The sequence below is a fragment of the Centropristis striata genome, chromosome 10 (genome assembly GCF_030273125.1).
Source record: "Centropristis striata isolate RG_2023a ecotype Rhode Island chromosome 10, C.striata_1.0, whole genome shotgun sequence".
Lineage (NCBI taxonomy): Eukaryota > Metazoa > Chordata > Actinopteri > Perciformes > Serranidae > Centropristis > Centropristis striata.
In genome coordinates, this window is record NC_081526.1 from 31,630,745 (window position 1) to 31,648,814 (window position 18,070).

Genomic DNA, 18,070 nt, shown 5'->3' on the forward strand with positions numbered 1-18,070 from the left:
TAACTGGTGCTCTAGGCGACCGCTTATGTCGCCTATACCTAGAGCCAGCCCTGACTATATCCATATTTGGTATCCATTTTTTCTTCACCTATATCAGGGATGGGCAACTGGAGGCCCGGGGGCCACATAAGGCCTGCACCCTCACTTGAAGTGGCCCTCAGTACAACTACATGCCTTGTACCTTTAGTTGTACCAAGCATTAAAATGAACAAGAAATTGGAGAAAACAATGGTCTTATATTTTTTTCCATTATTGTATATTCACATCCTTTACTTAACCCTCCTGTTATGTTCGTTTCTCAGGAACAGCAATAATGTTCAGGGGTCAGTTTGACCCGGGGCATGTTTAATTATCCAAAAGTGTCAGAAACCAAAAAATCCCATTGTTTATATTTCATCATTACTAACCATCTCAATTAATATTTAGTGCAAAGCTGTTCTTTACCTCTCACAGACAGTGGCAGTTCTAGACCAATGTTACTGTGGGGGCCAAGGAGAGACCAGTGTTTAATCAGAGGTGCACATTAAAAAACAGCAAAGATGATATTTAAGCATTCAAAATCCTTATTTTAGCTTATCTAAAAATCTCATTTAAGTATATTTAGAAGCTACATTGATTGAAACAATGGGACTTACCAGCAAATAACAGTTATTTTTGTACGACAATGACATTTAACATTTTTGTGCACAATTTCTTTTTTTAATTTTGAAAGTGCAGTACAGTGAGAATGATCTTGCTTTTATTGCACAATTAAAGTATTATACAATGTACACATTCTGGGTTCCTTTTGTGTACAATGAGATATAGTTTGAACAAAAAATAGGTAAGAATTGTTCCATTGTTCATCATAAATTGATCAGTTGATTATAAATTTGACACAGGGGCCACAGCAGGGGCTTCTTCACAGGTGCAGTGGCCCCTGTAGGCCCCTGTGTAGAACCACTGCTCACAGATAATTGTTCAATGAGGATAATTAACTCGTTTTGATGTTAAAACTTTTCATATGTACATCAGAAATACCTACATATAATATACTATGGTTCTACATGACATTGAGTTTTTGAAAAAATTTATTTTACATTTTTATTTTTTTTCTTATATGGAGTAATGTTGATGAATTAACACGAGTCACCTCTTCTGTTCAGGGTCAGCTTGGCCAGAACATTATTTATGTAATATAAACATGCAAATATGTGAAATGAACCATTTTCATTTTATATGATGATTTCACTTATTAAGCCAAGCAGAAAAAGGTTCATCCAGAAAATAATACTTTTAACTATTTTTTTTTTTTACTTTGAAATGGGTCAATTTGACATAACAGGAGGGTTAACGCCTCTGTTGCATGGTGTTTGTCATGTGACAACAATTTGGCCAGTTTATGCATTTTTGCTAAAGATCAGTTATATAAAAACAAGTTTTACTGTTTAGTATTGGTCTTTTACTTTCATATGACAAATCATTTATCAGGTGCATGATGAAGGAACTCTGTTTCCCCTTGATAAGGATCTGAGACCTCCCAAAGTTCATATTTAGCCACAATTCCTTCAAGAAAAAAACAAACAAATGCTATCTGGAGTTATTTCTGATTTTCATCAGTAAAGGCAGTTTAAATGTGTTGATTTTGTTGTAAAATTGTAACATGTATTAATCACCATATATACTACATAAATAAAGTAGTGAAATAGGTGGCTGGGGGCTTTATAACATATGGCATTGATCGTATTATCTGTATTATACATGAATAAAACAGAAGAAGTTGCAATTTCCCGTCTAAATTACTCCTGCTTCTGCATGGAGAATCAGGTAAAACCATGATTATGTGAAATACATTTGATTTAAAACATGTGAATGAACACTTATTGAAATGAATGATGTTGAATTAATATTAGGAAATAAAATTGCATTTGAAAATTTAAATTTTCTTGGGCTTTTCATGATTGTACATTGTTGCCATATGACAACAATTTACCCCCAAACTAACCAGCTAATCAAAACACATTCAACATTTTTATCATGTTAAAGTAATAATAATGGAATACGGGGCTATAAGTAAAAGTAGGCCTACTAAGGTCTAAACTAAAACTACAAGTTTGAGTCCTGCATTAAGTATTATTGAAAAGGATCAAAGATAATTGCAGAGTCCACTTCAGTAAAGCCACACTGGCTGAAATCAATCCTGAGTCTGCTCCCCCAGCACATCTCACACATATACTGGTCCTGTCAGCAACTGCAGCCACTCTGCTCTGCACTGTTTCTACTCTCTTACATACTGCTATAAGCATGCAGCCAGACAGAGAGATATAACTGCTTTTACAACACTCTTAGCAGGAAGGAGGCTTTTACTAGCCTGAAAATCTCCAAAAGCATCCTTTCTTATCAATCTAGTTTAATTGTTGAGATGGGTTTTTTTCGTTGACTAAAAATAAGTTAGACAGGCGATTTATTAAGTATTTCAATAATCTGTCAATCATTCCTCCAGACTAAAAATCAAATCTCCGGCCTGTTTATTGCATGCATAATCTATAAAACTTGATTTATTAAGTATGCTGGTGCCTCTGTAACCGAAAACTAAACACTAAATAACAATATTTAACTCCCTTGAGTCCTCCCACGCCCACTGCTCTTTTTACACCCTTCTCTTCATTTTTTTAAGTTTGTTTCTTCTCCCTGTATTACTTTTTTTTACATTTCACAACTTCTGGAATTATGATGTCATAGTGAAATGATATATTTTACTTTGAATGTTTTTTTTTACCTTGACCTCTCTACACTGGTTACATAAAAGAAGAAAAGATGATAAAGAAAGATAAAAAAAAATACATATGGAACCTAAAGACAGAGTAGAAGATTGTTGATGTTTATTATATAAAATCTTACAGTCCAATTCATTACAGTCAGGATTACAAAAGAATAACGTGCAGCTCACAACCTCTTTGAAAACTTACTTTAAACAACACTGCCCCCTCTTGGTTTTTTCTACCAACAACACCATCAGAACTGCAATAGTGATTTACATACTGCTGCATAAAAATGATTAAAAAGAAGAAAAGTTATTCATGTTTCACCCAACAGAAATAAAGCAGCTGTTCATAGTGATTTATAGCTGCGAGGACGTGGTCATCTTGATTCATGTGTTTTCTATTTACTCTTGAATGAATTTAATCTGCTAATGCTGTTATTCATATTGATTAACATAGTGAAAATTTACCAAAACCCTTGTAGAAAAGCATCTGGAAATAGTAAATATACAGGACAAGCATTCATTTTGTTATTGAACATGAATCTTGATATAACTTTGGTGTTTACCATTAAGATCATAATATAGTTTATAAAATTAAAAAGACACAATATTTGGCTTATAAAGGTATTAATACAGTGTATCAGAGTAGAAAGTAGCTGCTATTAGACACCAGCAAAACAAACATGTTTTTTGTCAATTACATATTGAAATAATGTGGATAATTGTGATATTTGCTTTCAGTCACAACAAAGCTCAAAATGATTTTTATACACATACTGCATCACTACAAAAAAATAGATATAAGTAAAGCCAAACAATAATATAAGGACATAAATACAGATGTGCAGGAGTGTTCAGATTGAGCGATCCACAATGCTGTTTAGGTTTTTCTTCCTTATTCGGATCATCTTCTTCCCAATAGCTGCAACAGAACACAGCAATACAATGATTTAATATTAATTTCATTATTTTCTACGAGACATTTTCTTCAAGTTATAGCTCCCTAATAGGAACTGACAACTAAAATGTTGACGGATTGTACATGTACTTTTGTAAATGTTTGAAGAATCTGTGGTGTGAAAGCTGGATGCTGAACAGTAGATGTAATACTGAGCTGCTGGCTTAAATTTGAAAAAGAAAAACCAGGAGAATGTGAAGCAGTTACTGTTGGGGGGGGATGAGTTTGATCAGTGTTAATATCACTCAAAAGTTCAATATTACCAATAATGCATTAAAGATGTAAGTGGCCAATGCCAAAAAACTGCAGTTCCTCAAATGACCACTTGAGGCTGGCTACAAAGTGAGTCAATCCCCATAGACCCCCATGTTAAAATTCCCAACTTTACAGCATAAATAAACATGTTTTCAGCCTGGTACCAAACCAGTTTTGCCTTAATTTTGTTTTTGTGAAAAGTGGATGATGCAATGCACTGCACACTTAAATGTATAATATTAAGGTGAAGTAGTGGGAAAAGAAGGATGCATTTGCAAAAGCAGAGAACTCAAATTGATTTCTTCTAAAATATATTTTTGTGCATGGCAGGAAGTACAAGTTAAAGTAGTCTGTTTTTTTTATAAAAGTTTTTTTTTAAATTCTGCACTCAAAAGACTATCAGGTAAATTGCGTTAGATTCTTAATTTTGTTCCTGTTGAAAAAGTGGGAATGGGTTTAATTAATGGGTTTAAATGTCGTAAATCATAAGATATTTTATTGTCATTATAGGCGAACAACAACATTACATGAGCTAACTTGCAGTGACCAAGAGCAATAAAAAAATGCATTATTATTATTTTATATGACAATAATATTTGAGTAAGGTCCCGTCTTAGAAAAATGAGGAAGGAGTTGAGGTGGGGGGGGAAAAGTGTACAAAAGAATAATAAAGTATTGAAGATGTAAGTGGCCAATGCCAAAAAAAAACTGCAGTTCTTCAAACGGCCACTTGAGGTTGGCTACAAAGTGAGTCAATCCCCGTAGACCCCCATGTTAAAATGCCCAACTTTACAGCAGAAATAAACATGTTTTCAGTCAGATACCAAACCAGTTTTGGCTTGCTTTGATTTTGTTTTGTTGAAAAGCAGATGATGCAATGTACTGTACGTTTAAATGTGTAAGAATAAGGTGAAGTAGTGGGAATAGAAGAGTGCACTTCTTCTATATTTCATTCACTCAGATAAACAGGCGTTCAGGTGTCAAAAAAGGGTACAGAAGAATAATGATTAAGAATTTTTGGCTTTCAGCATTCACCCCAATTCATCAATTATGTCAAACAAATGAATCAATCATACCCTTTCTGCTCCTGATGCACTGCTTGATGCAGTCTTTCCGAGATGTGAAGTTGTTGTCGTTTCCCCCGCAGCCGCTGTAGTGGAACACGTGGCACCTCTTGGTCTCTGGGTTGAAAGCAAACCTCCTCTCTGCTCCGCCACACGTTCCCCTGTCCACAGGACCGAAGCACGGCTCTGAGGGCTTCACCACTGTCAAGTAAGAGAACATACATAAATTACAACAGGGCTGCAACACACTAAAACCTTCATTATCAATCAGTCAGGACCCAAAATGATACCAATAATCGTGTACATCATGGTCTAAACCACGATGTGCTTGGATTGCTTCCACCTGAACATGAATGCTGCCTGTTTGCTTTTCATCAACATCCTCTCAGCTTTTAACTCCACATGGGTTCATATCCTCAGCCATTCAACTTGAGCCTGACTTTGGAATAGATTCTGCCCGCTGTCTGCAGGCTCTCAGACGGAAATTGGCAGATTTGAAAAAGAGACTTGTTATCTTAGTTTCCCACAGGGCTCTGTAAGCCATCCTCTTTGATTTATTCTCTGGCTTTCTTCATGGTGACACACACAGGAAAGCTTGTTAGCAACCATGAGTGGTCTTTCCCACATGTGAAGGACATTGATTTCAATACGACTTCAAAGCTCCGATATTAAATAAGTATTACTTCAAGTGTTCGGGGGTCAAATGGAACAATTAGAGCATCTGAGGACTGGATTGATTGTGACTTAGTTATCAATAATTATTGATGTTATTACTGATATATTCAACAGTAGCAAAGCATTAGACTGTATGACTTCACAGATGCAATACAACCCCTTTAATGCTTTGCTCTTAGTTTAACAATTATTAAACGAGACAATCAAATTGAATTGTAACTGAATTAATAACTAACAGGAACACACACAAAATCTGATGAACTGTAAATATATCTCCATTATTCGGTGAATTTAGAAAATCTAAAAGACAATAATTTTCTCAATTCCTCAGTCATTATTTTCAGGCTTTCAGCGTGTATGTATTTAATATTTATTAAGCAATCTATATTGATGGCCCACAGCAAGAGGGTCTAGGATTCAAATCATGGATGTACCATAGAACTGGATACGGAGCTGCTGCTCAGTCATTTTTTTCCAGCTTCTGCTTGTGGTATCGTGGTGAAAAATCCCCCTGTGGCCCTGGAGCATTTTCCCCACAGACCATCAGTATAAAAGAGCCGTCTGTAAAAGTGCTGACAGCACACCTTGAACTGCAAACAAGTTCAATTGTGACTCTTTATGTTAAGAATTTTAGATTTTCCACAAGTTGAGAAAATATATTTAAAAGTGATCATCACAATGTAAAGTCTATGGGCTGCAGAAGTGTTTGGGATGTTGTCTAGAGAGTGAATAAAAACAGAACGTGATCATTTTCTAATCCTTCCATTTGGAAACTGTACAAAAGAGAATATTTTATGTTAAAACTGATTAACCTTTGATTTTATAAATATACACTTTGGGGTGTATTCTCAAAAGTAGTGCACTGCTTTTGCAAAATGTGCAAATAATCCAAAAACAAATCATGTAGTACTTAAAGCACCTGCAACAGGTGAAGTGCACCCTAACTGTGCTGCGGAGCAAATCAATCTCTTTGCTTCGGTTCTATTTTCACATATTTAAATGAGGTAATGTGCATACGTTTGGTGCAAAATCTGCCCTTCTATGCAAATGACGTGCAATTCACAAACACCAGCACTAATAGTGGAATGCAGTAAGATTGAAATTATTAGCTTCTTCAGAGAGCTGGTGGTAAATGAAGCACAAGGACTAGTATAAGGTCGACACAAACTCCTTTACGTGGCTTGACGCTCCTCTCAATTCCCCTATGTTTCATTTTTGAAAATGACACCTTAACCATAATCCTAACCCTAAACCTAACCCTTTCATTTTATTACTTACTTAACATTTTATGCTTTTATTTATTTACTTATTTATTGGTCTTTTAAGAATTTCTGCAGTCCGATTGTCGGCAACAACCAACGCTCCCTCTGGGGAAGCAATGAATTACATAAAAATATTATATTCATCAGGAGGTAAATTATAAACATACAAATACCGGAAAATAATTAGAAAATAGTATCCTGAATATTACAATGACCTGATTACAGAACGACAAAGCTCATCCACTTCCTACACCCCCCCAAAAAAACAATATATGGTTGCTCATTATATTTCTTTATTTTTTATATCATCTGTTTATTGTCTTTTATTACTATTTTATTGGTTGATTTTAAACATATTTTTATTTATAAAAAGAGGGTTTTTATCATATGAGGGAGTTTACATGATTTTAAGAAACAGCCTGAGCCAGTGCATGTGCATCCCTTTTCCCCTCTTAAAACCTAACCCTAACCTGTCTGACTCTCGTGATGTCCATAGCTGATGTGCTCACATACCCTCAGTGTGTGAAAGTGGACTGTGTGTGTGTTATCTTTCGGATGTGTAGAAGAACATTAAATAACATTAGTTCCTGACCGATCGGCTGGTCTGACACTGGAGATTTAAACAATTAATGGAGACCTGCTGTTGTGCCTTGTGCATAAATACACTTTGTGTCTCTCACATCACTTTGTGTCTCTCTTTTAAAATCTTACTGCCGGTCTACAAAGCACTGAATGGTCTCGGACCAATTTACATGCTTGATCTGCTACCTCTCTACGAAGCATCCAGACACCTTAGGTCATCTGGAACTGGCTTGTTGCTCGTCCCAAGAACAAGAACTAAGCGGGGTGAGGCAGCTTTCAGTTGTTATGCTCCTCACCTGTGGAACAAACTACCTGTAGATCTGAGGTCTGCCCAAACGGTCAGCTCCTTTAAATCAGGACTAAAAACACTATTGTTTACTGCAGCGTACTCTTAACTTTAACACTTATCTGCTGTACTCTACTGCCATTACTTTTTAACTACGCAATGTTTGACTTGTGCTTTTTATTATTTTATCTCTTTTCTTATCCTGCTGTATCTTATTTTATCTTATTTATATTTTTATTTTTATTTCCCTGTTTTAATTGACTGACTTTGTTTTTACTGTTTTCAATTGTGTCTTGCTGTTTTAATGTGTATGTAAAGCACTTTGAATTACCTTGTGTTGAATTGTGCTATACAAATAAACTTGCCTTGCCTTGCCTTGCCTTGAAAACACACTTATCTGTAAATTTGCAGCTAAATGAGTTGAGTCTGATCTATTAAATAGAACAGCACAAGCCCAGCCTAAGTACATTATACAACATACAAGTCCGTTGGGAGTTCTTCAGGGCTTCACCCCTCACAACCCACACTTTAACCTCTAGCTCATTTAATCTGCACTTGGATAATTGTAATCATTTGCAAAAAATATATAATAGCAAAAAGGGCCTTATGATGGGGCAGATTGTAAATCAATTGTAAATTATGTGCAATTCATGGTGCTATCAGCAGCCGCAGACTGTATTACAATTTTATGATATCCAAAATATAAGCAGCGTCTAAGTCTACTATCAAAATATTGATACAATATCGATCTACACAGCCTGGAATATGCATTTTCTTCCCGTGTTGGCGTGTGATTTATCCAGAAGGATACGCACGTTTGAATGATTATCCTTCTCTCCATATCTGCTCTGTGATAAGCTGACCACCTGTTACATTTAGTCAAACAAAATGCTTAAATCCAAAGTATAATTTGTGTTTTTTTTAGTTTCACTGCAAAACGAATTAGAATGGAGTAAATACAAAATTGTGTAATACAGAATTCTTCAAAAGCAAAATGATCCTTTCCTGGTGGTGGATGTAAGTGGTAACAGCAGGAGCAGTATCATGTGCAGTATTTACAGCCTGTAAAACTAATTTCAACACAAATGGGTATATAGAAGCCTGAAGCTGCTTAAGTTTACAATTAATTGTTTATCTATATTAAAGCTAAATCGCAGCCTCTGACACTAAAAGTGCACATCACAGTTTAACCACATGATGTCACTCTTTGGTTTCAACATTGCAACACAGGCCTGGTAGAATGGCATCATGATCTATTCTGCCAATTCTTTCATGCTTATTTTCCATCTTTTGTGACTTTGCAATTCATTTCCATGCACTAGTGCAAAACAAATATCTGATATTTATTACCGACATGACTCAAATATGATCCTCTTCATCCATCTAATTTAAGATCTGAATAATTCATTGTCACTTTGAGGCATTTAACTTCCCTCCCAGCATTGTTTTTGAGAGATTTTTGTGCTTACATGCTGGATATCTAATGGCAGGAGTAAAGTCAACAGCCTGATAAGGAGGCAGTGCTGTTGAGGCTAACTCATCCTGAATCTTTCCCTCTCGATATTTTCTGACAAGAGTGAAATTGGATTCCTAAAATTATAACTCTTTGAATGAGTTGAGGGAAGCAGGCCAGGGTCTCGTTGTGCTCTCCTGCTGCGGCACAAAAGGGCCTTGGAACCCGACAAGCGTGATATATGCTCCCTCACTCCTAATACACAGAAAATTAGTAAGTGGGAATATGTGACAAATGGGCTGTGGGAAGGAGACACTGATGTACTCTGTGTGCGCCCTTTGCCTCGCACGACAGGAGCAATTCTGCAAGCTGTCTCCCATCTATGCATCACTGCACTTTGACTTTTTATTTCATTTTTTACAGTAAAGTTATTGGCAGTCTATACCGGTATGATAAATGAACAAGATTTGCTTATTTTGAGGTTGAAGCGTAACTCAGAATTCAGCCTGGAATTCAGCTTCTCTGAAAACAGGATGATTGATTTAATTATGTCTTACAACAGTTAATCTATCCCAAATGTCTGCTGCTCTGAGATTTCTGTAATGAATTCACAATGCATGTCCTGCTCCTGGCTTTGTGCCTCGCTGGCTGCATTTATGTGATGAGACAAAATTTTTGCTCATCTTAAAGGGAAAAAATGTATTGCAATTTATTTGCCAATGATTCTGTACAAAAAAGTGTAATTAGCAGCATGTTGTTTATTGATTGATTGATTGATTGATTGATTGATTGATTGTAAGCTAGCCAGTAATACATACACAGGCTTTGTGTGTGTGTTTTCGGTTCCCTTGACATTATATTGGCATTTCAAGTCATGCTTTCTTACCTTTTGGCTCTTCATTAGTTCCATTTGCCGCCAGTTCACTCGCAGTCAGTTGCCCTGAGAAACAAACATGTATGTCAAGGGATCAGTCATTTTAATTGTAATTGCTTTCTTTCCCAGAGTGAAATGAGAAGACTAATATGACTCTTAAAGTGAAACACAGAACTGGAACCAGGAGGTGATTAGCTTATCTTAGCATAAAGACTAGAATCAGATGGATTCTCTCTGAGCCTCTGAGGCTCGAACTCACCTATCTTCTATCTTTACCGCAAGGTAATTTTTATATATTCTGTGTAAATTAAACACTTAGCAAATGAGAATTCTAGACAAAAATAAATCACTATTTCTAGCTATACACCAGTGGTGGAAAAATATTAACATCCTTTAATTGAGTAAAAGTGCTAATACCACATTGTGAAATGACTCCACTACAAGTAAAATTCCTGCATTCAAAACTTACTGAAGTAAAAGTACAAAAGTATCAGCATCAAAATGTACTTAAAGTGTCAAAAGTAGGGAAAAGGGTTCATGGCTCATTTAACTATTTAATAGACTGTTATGAAGTTTAATTAAAAAAAAAAAAGTCTAATCACTTTAAATGAATCATGTTTTTTTTTATGTTAAATCTCAACCTGAAAAGTAACTAAAGCTGTAGTGGAGTAAAAAGTGCAATATTTGCCCCAAAATGTAGTGGAGTAGAAGAATAAAGTTACATCAAATGGAAATACTCAAGTAAAGTACAAGTACCTCAAAATTGTACTTTAGTACAGTACTTGAGTAAATGTACTTAGTTACATTCTACCACTGCTGTACTTTGACTACATTCACATACTTGCACACAAATACAGATATATCAAAAGGGGGCAATAATTCAACTTTAACTCTGAATACGCAGAATTCTTGGGTATGGGTACACAGGAGCTGAACAATATATCTAAATGAATGAATGAATGAATGAATGAATGAATGAATGAATGAATGAATAAATTAAATTCTGCTGTTTGAATGATGTTGGAATACTCTTCATCTGGGTTCCAAGTCGGCCTCTACACATAATTCTCCACCACTATCCTGCAGAAAGAACTCTGTCTTGAACTATATTCAGTCTTTATGCTAAGCTAGGCTAATTTCCTCCTGGCTTGAGACCCATGATACTTAACACAATGAAGATGGGAGTCAATCTTCTCGTCTCACTCCCAAAAAAAAAGTGGAAATTTGTATATCTCAATGTGTCAAATAATTTCTTTTAAGAGTAATTAGACTGCACATTCTATGTTTAAGATCAACATTCAAGCCTGGTTTCCACATCATGGAAAAACTAAAAACATATTTGAATGTGTGTTTATGAGAATTACTTGAAAGTTATTTTTTTGCTTTTGACAAGAACAAGCAAAAAACATTTTACTTACCAGCGATCACGGTCGGTTGCACAACAGATTTTCTAGCAGAGTGTGTGTGGACTTCTGGTGCATTAGTGGGTTTTGCTATATTGACAAAAAATTGAAAAAAGAGTAACATCTTAGACAGCAGGTCTCCGCAGCTATCCACAAAAAGAAATCCAGGAATTCAGTGCTATATTTAGAACTGATCTCATTAAATCCCGACAATCAATCTTAACTAAATAACGTTTAATTTTATTAGCATCAGACTAGAAAGGGTGCTGGTCTGCAAACACATATAATCTACTAATGAAACCAGACAGAGTCATCTATCTGAAATTGTTATCCATAAAAAAAAGCTTTTCCAATTGATTTTCAGTACAACATGGGCTGTCTGCAGAATTGGTCACAGTCGAGCAACTTGCTCGTTATTTTCTTTGACAATTTCAATATCTTAATGACTTTTAAGTCATGCCTAAGTCTGGCATAATTGAGTGTGCTTTGGTCACTTTAAAACGATTTAAATGCTAAATCAAGGTGGAATGTGATTTCATGGTCAGCTAAAATTCATCCAAAAGTTAATTTTCTGAGGTAGAACTATTTTGATTATGTCACCACCCTGAAATGAGTTTGCATTTGTTGTGCAGCAGCTGTGATCTGCTGTGCCTTGGCTTTCCGTGAACCCAGAAGTATATACATTACACCTCGCGTACTGCTTTGAGGTAAAGGCAGGGAAAGTAATTATGTCTGTTACAGCTGACTTGGAAAGCTGAGGTGTATAGAAGATGTGTTAGCTCTTAAGACCTTAGAATAACCTGTTTCTTTTAAGATACAGCCTATTTTCCACAGAGTGACGACATCTTTGGAGCATTCACAGCTCCTGAACACAAAACCCATCCAGACTTAATTAGTGATTTTAAATAGACTTTAACAATGCCACTGTCTGGGTAGCTTGGGTGTTTGCCAGCCGTTACTGTAAAAGGACAAAAGTTCAGCGTGGCTTACCTGGGTTCTGACATTTCGCCTGGCACTCCGCCATCCTCCTGAAATTATTGGCATTGCCAAAGCAGCCGCCATAAAAGAAATGCTTGCACTGCTGACTGTTGCTGTCAAAGAAGTAACGCGTCACCAGACCACGACAGGGACCAGGGGCTTCGGGTAAGTGGCAAGGGTTCTTGTCCTCTAGGAAACAGAGAGAGAGAGAGAGAGTACAATTGTTAGAAACTAAGAATAAACTCCATTAATTAAGTAGTCAGGTAGATCTTATTCACTGTTTGTAGTTATACCTAGAAAAAGTAATAATTTGTAGATAACCTATGTGATGGTGAGCCAGAATGAGCAGCTTTTAACCCTTTATCAGGCAAAGAACTACGTATATTTGGTAGTTAGAGTCAGGTAATATTTAGAGAAAAAAGTTGCAAATTTACTAGATTAAAGTGGCAAATCTACAAGAAAAAAAGTTGCAGATTTAAGAGATTCAAAGTGGCAAATCTGCACGAAAAAAGTTGCAGATTTACGAGAAAAAAGTGGGAAAAAAGCAACTTTTTTCTCCCAGATTCACCACTCTCGTAGATTTGCCACTTTAATCTCGTAAACTTTTTTCTCAAAATATTATTTTAGGATGTTTTTTTTTTACACATTCTGGCAGTATGTAATATCCTCCAATATTCTCTAGGGTTGAAATTTGGAATTTGCAAGTATTTCAATGAGTGTCCTATCAAGGGTTGAAGTGGTGAATCTGGGAGAAAAAAGTTGCTTTTTCCCCACTTTTTTCTCGTATATCTGCGACTTTTTTCTCACAGATTTGCCACTTTAAATCTCTTAAATCTGCGACTTTTTTTCTTGTAGATTTGCCACTTTAATCTAGTAAATTTGCAACTTTTTTCTCGAAATATTACCTGAAGTTACCAAATATAGTTCTTTGCCTGATAAAGGGTTAACAATCCATATTGATGTTTGTTGTAAAACAGCGACATCTAGTGGCCGGAGCAATGTTGACGGACAGGAGTGAAGGAGGAAGTGAGACATAGCCGAGTCGTTTTGCTGCCTACACCAACCAGTGGGGGAATGAAACTAAGTACATTTACTCAAGTACTGTACCTAGGTTCAATTTTGAGGTACTTGTGCTTTACTTGAGTATTTCTGTTTTTGGTAACTTTATACTTCTACTCCACTACATTTTGAGGAGTTTTTTAAAAATCTTTTTTGCAGCACTGATCTGCTCTGCAGTTGAATCCATTAGCCATTAGTAATTTTTTTTGTGTTTTCACAAGCAACTGTGTTCTATGATCCCTGACCATATTTCCAAAGGACCTTTACTTCAGCATTAGACCACGTCTGTCCACGAGACATTTTTCAAGCCTGCCTACTACCACTATGTCTGCTGTTGATACTCAAATTTCCACCCAAATTTAACCCAGAGTGCTTTTGGTTTGCTTCCTTCCTTTGGTGTGGACTGCGTCTCACCTGTAGCGAACAATACTCTGGTGCACTTGGAAGCGAACCGAGACCTCATTTTTTAGCGGACCAGAGTTCGTTTGAGCATTTCGTTTTTTGAACAGCAAAAACCAAATGGACTATGCAACAAAACGCACCACAGTTTGTTTCAAGTGGATGGAGCAAAGACCTCAGGTGTGAATGCCCCCTCAGACAGAGAATGTATATCAGTGCAGCAGCGATGGGCAGAATAAGAAAAAAGTGTTTTTTTGAACATTAAAGCGTGTTAAATGTAATGTAAAATGTTCTGGTAGAAACTCTAAGTAAAATCAGCATAATTTGTCCCCTTTAAAAAAACAAGTCTTAAGTCTGTTGTTGAGTCTGTTGCTTGATAAATTGTAAAAGTGTGAAATTTCTTTGTTTCTTTTCCCAAGAAAGTGCAGAGTTTTGCTACATAGTACAAGTTTTATCTACGATATAACATTTATGACTTTTACTGCTGAGTTATTAAACATAAAGATGTAACTTTCTTTGGACAAAGACAGTCCGACAGAAGTGCAGAACAATCCACATTATAGTCTCTTTTTACTAGTTTGCATTCATCAATGTTACTTTTAGGTTTCTGTCATTTCTGTTCTGAACATAAAGCTCCAACGACTCTGAGATCAACTCTGTTATGAAAGTTTAAATTAAAAAATAGAAGCAACTGCCTCTATTGAGTTTTTACAGTCTGCCAGTGACAGCCTTTTACTTATATATGTATGATGCAAGGCCTCGAGCTGCGGATGATGACATTTAAAAGAGAGTATAACACAAGAGAAGAAAACCCAAGCAAGGGAAGACCGATGTAAAGATACAATAATGAATCCACAGAGAGGGAAGATATAGCTACTCAAAGTGTACAGTCAAATATTAGAAGTGCAGGCCATGACACACTTGGCAACCACTGGCCACTTCCTGTCTCCCCAGCGGGACGGTGACATTTCCACTCCAGTCAGGTTTCACATTCTCCCTCTGCAAGCTGAAAAGTCAACACTTCCAGCAAGAACTTCCTTATGTTCCCTAGTGAACCACATCATCCCCTCTGTCATGTCTTCCCTCTCTGCTTTTCTTTTCTGTCATATCTCTTCTACCTCTTACCTCAGTTCTCACTCCCCCATGTTTCATGTCTTAGCGTACGTTGCATATGTTATCACCCTCGGGTGTTGGAGTATTGGGATCGGGGCAGTGCAACTCTGAGCAACAGTTTGATGTTCATCTAAATTCTGCATCTTTCATTGTGTAAGGTTGATGTAAGCTTGTTGTAATACTGCATGTTTGTTTCCTGTTTGTCTGCCTTTCCTTGGTGACGGTTTTAATCTTTTGGCAAGCTTTGAGAAGGAAAATGTAAACGTGAGAGATTATTTTCTTTCATTGAGATTCTCTCTAATCTGAAATCTGTGATTTTAAATGGCCTTGTGCAGCACAGAACTCCTGAGTCAGTTGTGAAGAGCCCTGCTGTTTTTCTGAATAAGCTGTCAAAAAACTGAAAAAAATGTACAAGCTGGTGACAGGCTCATGGTTGACTTGAGGCGGTAACACAACCATAGTGTGACATGCATAATTTCAGTGGATTGGCTCCATTTCAAACATGCTTTATTGGCACCGTCAACCAACACAGGTGCAACCTGACAAGCCATGCATTGTTGATGGAGCGAGTGCGTCCCACCATGGCAGGTGTACAGAGCTGGGTGTGATGGTCCACCACACAGAGAGAAATTTTTACAGATTTAACTTAGAATACAGAGAAGAAGAATGTCTGCAATGTGGAAGTCTTGTTGATGTAAAACATTTTAAATTTAAATGACATCAATGAGGAATTTTACTCTATAAACGTTGGTTGTTGAGGCAGTGAAATCTATAAGTCAGGGTTATCCCATCATTATAAGACATAGATGGGCGACCAAAGTGTTTTTGTCCAAACCACATGAACAGGAAATGTAAAAAAAACAACAACCTCCCTTCGTATCCTTGAAGCTATCCTTGCAACTCATGAATTTGTGAACCATTTTCTTTATTTTCTGAGCCCACTAGATGGCGCTTTTTGTTCAACAAAGGGCTGAAAACACTCAATTACCATTGCTAAAGCCTTTTTTAAGCCAAGACCACCATCTAGTGGGGTCAAAAAATAAAGGAAATCGTTCATGAAGCTTCGTTGTCATTTCACTACTTGTAACTCTATAATCACGCGCTGGGCTGATTTCACACATCTACGTTCGCGAACTTCCGTTTTGGAGAACTCATCTGTTGAGTTAAATTAGAATAAAAACAAGCTATGGCTGTGGCTGAAAAGGGACTTACATCTGTTGTCTCGTTTATTGTTTTATTAATATGCACATTCAGTTAAAAAGCGAACCCAAAACTCTCGGTTACACTCGTCTAACAACTGGATCAATTGGAAAATAGTGTAGGCATGATGTAGGATCAGCTGACAAGTGATGTTAGATGATGCGTGATTCTGAGCCGAGGTTGTGAGGTTGTATCTCTGTCTCCTGATGATGCTGCAAATGATACGTCTAACTGTGTGTGAGGCCATGCATGATGTAAAAAATAATGCCATGCTGTCCATACAAACTCATGCTGTGAACCCAAACTCTGATCAAACTCACAAAACTTTACTTAACTTATTGAAAACTGCAGTGGTGATACAAAAGTTTGTAAAAGTAGCAAATGGGGTTGTATTTTGGAGATATGTGTCTTAAATGATGCTTTAAAATCTGACGATAAGACCATTATGTAAAGAACCTTAATGTAATTAAGGTCATTTCTTTAAAACGTCAAACTTTAGCTTTAAAGGCACACTATGCAGGAATTCTCCCTTATTGTTTGCAAACAAAACATTCAATCTTGGCCACTCCTTCCCAGGTTAACCATTTGGTTTCAAACAAACGTTTTCAACTTTCACCTTGCTATATTTGCGATATTTGCATGTATTTTCCATAGCTTTGTGACCCAAGGGTGATGCCCAGGAACACATCAAAATAAGAAGAAAATAAGAAAATACAGGCAAACGGCAGAGTCTCAAGCACTTTCACACACTTCTGGTGGCTCATAATTGATGATTAAGAGGGATTATTTTTGTATCATTCATACATTGTTTTTCAGGAAAATCCTGCACAGTGTGCCTTTAAGCCATAACTGTCACCCCCAGCTTCTATAAGACAGGCAGGTATCATGGGTTTCCAACAACACAGCAATTAGCCAACCACTGGCTGTGATTTACTGGCTAACAAGCTGACAAAATGCAAAATCAATCACCTTTGTTAGCAGCTACATTAGAATTCTGTGGAGACTTCTGACTCAATGCAACGTGTCCCAACAGCTGCCAGAGGATGTCTTACAGCAGCTACACACTCACGATTTGGATTATCAGTTAAGTGTTTGAATAAACACACCTCACTGAAGGGTGACCGTGATTAAAAGGCTATCATTGTAACATCTAAATACACTTTACGAGGTGACTTTGACTTAAATGCATGGGCAAAGAGATGTGTCAAAGGGTACTCCAGCACTCTCTCCAGAGCAATGTAGTGATGAATAATTCAGAAACACAATTCTCTATCAGAGCTATGAAGGTGGAAGAGGTGATTTGTGTTTTAAGGAGAATTATCGGTCAGCTCTTTTTTCAAACGCTGGGTGTGAATCATACAGTCCATGGCTCCAGAGAGTTTTGGCTGCACTCCAGCGAGAACTTCAATATTTCAGCAAAACAGACAACATTTAAGACGGACTCAGATGATTGTCAAGTGCAGCAAAGATTGTGTATGAAAAATGAATATTTTTATGTTTGTGTCCTGAAAGATTAGAGAGAGGAGATATGAGGACAATGTACAATGAATCTATTGCAAACTAACAGTGTTTAGACTCCACTTTGTATCACCCTGTCCCTTATCTCTCCACCAGCTCAATTGATTTCTTACTGCTCCTTTTCTTTCCTCTGTTTTCTTCAATATATTTCCACATATTTCAAAAAGTTTTTATTGTTTCAGCCACTAAAAGTGCTGAGTCCATGTTGGCCAGGCCTCCTGTGGAAAACAAAAGACAACTGATCTCTA

The 18,070-nt window shown here is 36.7% G+C and overlaps 1 protein-coding gene across 1 annotated transcript in view; it reads right to left on the bottom strand.

Moving 5' to 3' along the window:
- Positions 1–2,844: 2,844 nt before the first annotated feature.
- tfpia (tissue factor pathway inhibitor a) overlaps positions 2,845–18,070 on the bottom strand; it is a 61,519-nt gene continuing 46,293 nt past the window's right edge. Inside the window, exons 3-7 of the mRNA XM_059343146.1 lie at positions 12,546–12,722; positions 11,571–11,645; positions 10,165–10,218; positions 5,033–5,221; positions 2,845–3,665 (exon numbers count right to left, since the gene is read on the bottom strand). Of these exons, the coding sequence (XP_059199129.1) occupies positions 3,598–3,665; positions 5,033–5,221; positions 10,165–10,218; positions 11,571–11,645; positions 12,546–12,722 (563 nt within the window). The 3' untranslated portion in view covers positions 2,845–3,597. The remainder of the gene's footprint in view (positions 3,666–5,032; positions 5,222–10,164; positions 10,219–11,570; positions 11,646–12,545; positions 12,723–18,070) is intronic.